General features: G+C 35.4%; 1 protein-coding gene across 1 annotated transcript; it reads left to right on the plus strand.

Moving 5' to 3' along the window:
• The first annotated feature begins 590 nt into the window (after positions 1-590).
• On the plus strand, positions 591-4,428 carry LOC110101223 (UDP-glucuronate:xylan alpha-glucuronosyltransferase 2). The gene is given in 4 exon segments (XM_028699128.1): positions 591-772; positions 844-1,460; positions 3,360-3,627; positions 3,711-4,428. Coding segments are annotated over 4 exon segments (1,743 nt in total). The 3' UTR covers positions 4,387-4,428.
• The last annotated feature ends 38 nt before the right edge of the window (positions 4,429-4,466 follow it).

The raw sequence follows: 4,466 nt of genomic DNA on the forward strand, positions 1-4,466 counted from the left end.
CAGAGTTCTAGTACAAAAATTTTAATTTTTATACTAAAAAGCTGCTTTAAGAAGCAATAAAAAAAACCGTCCCAAACAAAACCTAAATCAACAAAATTTATGAATTATAAATAATTGACAATAAACAAGTGATATAAAGATTATATATATTATTTATTCCATATAATAAAATTATAAATTTGACTAAATATTACATGATATTCTTCTTAATATATAATATTTATATAATATTTAAGCTAAATATAATTAGATTCATTCTTAAAATACATACCCCTACTTTCTTTCAAATCTCCAATCAAAGGCAATGACAGATAGAGAATAGCACCAATATTAAGCCATCCTCTTCCTTCTCCTATTCCTTACTCTTCCTACCAACATTCCAACCACCACAAGAGCAGTCACTTTGATTTGCTTATTAAATTAATAACCTTTCATGCATATGGAAAGCCTCAGTCTTTTTTCTCTGTAAACATTTGAGAAACAAAGGAAGAGAACAATATAGACTCTCAAGTCTCAAGACAGACTTATATACCTCTTCACCTCTCACCCCCAGCTTTCTACTTAGCTATTCTCTTCTATTAATTATGGCTATGGGAGAAATAATGAAAGCTGCGGCATCAAAAACTTTGGTCATCAAGATCAACCTCATTCTCCTCTCCTTCTTTCTTATTTCCTGTCTTGCCCTTCTTCTTCAACCTTCCACTGTTTATCAGCACAGAGCTGCCTCCATCGTTCGCTGCACTCTTCGAAATTGCCATGTCAAGAAGGTAAGGTGAGTACCACTCTTAATTCAGTTCATTTCTTCCACCCTTTACAATTTTGTTTTAGATTTCACCATTTTAGTAATGAACACTGAAATTTGCAGATTGAAGATGGTAGAAGCAAGAAGACAGAGAGAATGGCAAAAGAGGTGATTCCGAGCTTCTTTAGTAAACTGCCTGGGAACAGCAGCATAGCATTGGTGAACATTGGGGAAGACGAATTGTTAGATTGGAAAGATATTGGGGCTGTGACATCAATCAAATTCGAGCAAGTTTCAGAGAATTTTGAGTGGAAGGATATATTTCCTGAATGGATAGATGAGGAGGAAGAAAATGAAGGGCCATCTTGCCCTGAGATGCCAATGCCTGACTTCTCATTGTATGGTGAGTTTGATGTGGTGGTGGTTAGGCTGCCTTGCCGGCGGCCAGAGCCAGGGTGGTCTAGAGATGTATTTAGGCTCCAAATGCATCTTATGGCCGCGAATCTGGCGGTGAGAAGGGTTAAGCGGGATGCGAGAGGGGCGGTGAAACTTATATTTTACGGTGGTTGTCGACCGATGATGGAGGTTTTCAGGTGTGATGATATGGTGGGAAGAGAAGGGGAGTGGTGGATGTATGAAGTGGAGGCTGGAAGGTTGGAGGAGAAGGTGGCAATGCCTATAGGCTCTTGCAAGCTCGCCTTGCCATTATGGAAGGAAGGTAAGTTCTTGCATTTATTTACTTTATTACGTTGGTTTCTTTTATCAAAATCATAATATTTTTTTGATAAAATTTTAACTAAATTTCAACTGTAATGATTCATTGCTTAGTAGGCCATACATAATAGTTGTACAAATCATAGATTTTATTAAGCAATCCAAAGTCTTTCACCTTTTAAAAAAGAATCCTAAAGAACTTAGCTAGCAAATGCTGTAACATTCTCAAATTGAATTCAATTTTAGCTTATATTTGGGGAAAAAATATTTTATGTGGATATCGAATGCCTTTAAGAGATAAATAAAAATGTATCATATCACCTCTTAATCGCGGCTCGATACTACTCAGTATCGTGGCTCGGTGCCGAAGCTCGTACCGCTCAGTATTGCAGCATTCAAAAGTAGAGCTGCGTCCGGTGTCCACACAGAATAATTTCTCATATTTGAGATAGCTTTTTTACTGATTTATTTTTCAGATATTAATTATAATTTTAATTGACTTTTTTTTTCTTGCTCAATATTTTTTTAAATTTTATATTATAAAAAACTATCGCAAACAAAAAAAAATCGGCTCAGTTTTCGTGCTGTGCAGCACGTCTCAAAGGGGCTTTTAAATTATCTCAAAATTAATTTCATATTAAACTGTCATATTTTGGGCAGTCCAAATCAGACAAAAACTTATTATTAATCAAATAATTATAATTTGGCAATAATGCAGCTGAATTGTTTTATGATGACATTACAGCTGACAAGCACGGAATGTTATGATATTTTTTAGGTGTTAGATTAGTACACTTATTTTATAGGGAAAATAATTCATATATTATTGAAATAATGAATATTAATAAATAAAATCTACTCTGTAAAATTAAATTATTAACTTTATATATTCGTGCAAATGAGAATCCAATATGAGTTAAAATTTTATTATGAATTTCAGTATTTGAATTTGATGATTAAGATATTACACATATTAATTTAATAAATAATTAAAGTTTAAGATGATGATTGAATTGGCAGAACCCTCTAGAGCTTTGGGCCCCAAAAAATAATTTTTTTTATATTATATGATTTTTTAAGTAATTTGTCCCCTCAATTTATTTTTAAAAAATTTACATACATACCATTTTATATCATCTTATTTACATATCTAACACTCAAAATTTTTATATCACACACATAGCACCCTATATTATTTTAATATCAAATATATCACTGATATTTTCTTCCTACCACTTTTATATTTCATTTCTACCACTCATATTTGATATGAAAATGAACTATGGGTGGTATGTATGTAATATTAAAGTTTTAAGTATAAAATATGTAAATAGAATAGTATATGGTGATATGCATGTAAATCTTCCTTTATTTTTTAGGCAATTGCTCCCCCCCCCCCCCCTGTAGATGTATTATTGTTAGGAACGATGAACCAAATACAAAGAGAAATAGCAAATCAAAATTTGTTCCAAGGGGACTGCCCCTTGGACCCCCGACATATCTTCCAACAATTACTTATAAGTTTATCCCCCCTAAAAATTATAGCTGGTTCCACCCCTAACGATTACCCTAATTTAATCAAACTTTTTATTATTCAATTCTAGCATCTGCCCTAACTTTTTATTTTAATTGTGCTAGCCTAAAAATTTCTTTAATACAACATGCCCATGGCCATCATGAAGATTGCCCCCCATAACAATGACAGTAAAAAAAAAAAGATTATGGGTCATTATATTCTGCTGGTTATGACAGATTTTAATATTAATATAATACATTAAAAATTAATTAAATTTTATATTATATTCATTTCAAAATAAATTTATTAATTTTAAGATTCACCGTTTCTAAAATTTAATCACATTTTCTAAGGCGCAAAATTAAAATTCTATCTTTGAAATTATAGGAACAATTAATGAAGAATTTGACATGTCAAAGCTTGCTGACTCCGCCATCCATGGCCGTCGTGAAGCATATGCAACGGTGATTCATTCGTCGGACACCTACGTCTGTGGAGCCATCACATTAGCGCAGAGCATCCGAAAGACAGGCTCCACAAAAGACCTCGTCCTCCTCCATGACAAATCCATATCAGAGGCAAAGCTCCGAGCCCTCGCCGCCGCCGGGTGGCAACTCCGGCTAATTAATCGCATCCGTAACCCTCGCGCACAAAGGTTTATTTCCCTATTTCAGTAAATTCTTTTGTAAAATTGAGATGTGAAGCTGATCACTGTTTGTTACTTCTCCATTCGTGAAGATACACATACAATGAATACAACTACAGCAAATTCCGACTCTGGCTTCTAACCGAATACAGCAAAGTTGTATTTGTAGACGCCGACATCATCGTCCTCCGCAACCTTGACCTTCTCTTCTCTTTCCCCCAAATATCCGCCACCGGCAATGACGGTTTCATCTTCAATTCCGGCATTATGGTCCTCGAACCTTCCTCCTGCACCTTCAAAACTCTCATGAAGAACAGAAAGGAAATCATCTCCTACAATGGCGGTGACCAAGGCTTCCTCAATGAGATCTTTGTGTGGTGGCATCGCTTGCCTAGGAGAGTCAACTTCCTCAAGAACTTTTGGTCGAACAAAACTGCCGAGATCACGATGAAAAACCATCTCTTTGCCGCTGATCCTCCTAAGTTGTACTCTATCCATTATCTCGGGTTGAAGCCATGGCTCTGCTATAGAGATTATGATTGCAATTGGAACGTAGAGGACCAGAAGATTTATGCGAGCGACTTTGCGCATAGACGATGGTGGCGTGTGCACGATGAAATGGACGATGGGCTGAAGGGATTTTGCGGGCTATCTAAGGAGAGGATGGAGGATTTGGAGAGAGATAGGAAGAATGCGGAGGAGTTAGGGTTCAGGGACGGCCATTGGAAGATCAATATCACAGACTGGAGAAGGAACGTGAGCGAGTGAGACTGTCAGAAGTAATTTTTGTTAAAAAAAAAAATATTCGTATTAGGAATCTTTTTTTAGTTAGTGATATATTTTATGTC

The sequence above is a fragment of the Dendrobium catenatum genome, unplaced genomic scaffold, assembly GCF_001605985.2.
Source record: "Dendrobium catenatum unplaced genomic scaffold, ASM160598v2 fragScaff_scaffold_1220, whole genome shotgun sequence".
In the NCBI taxonomy this organism is placed as follows: Eukaryota; Viridiplantae; Streptophyta; class Magnoliopsida; order Asparagales; family Orchidaceae; genus Dendrobium; species Dendrobium catenatum.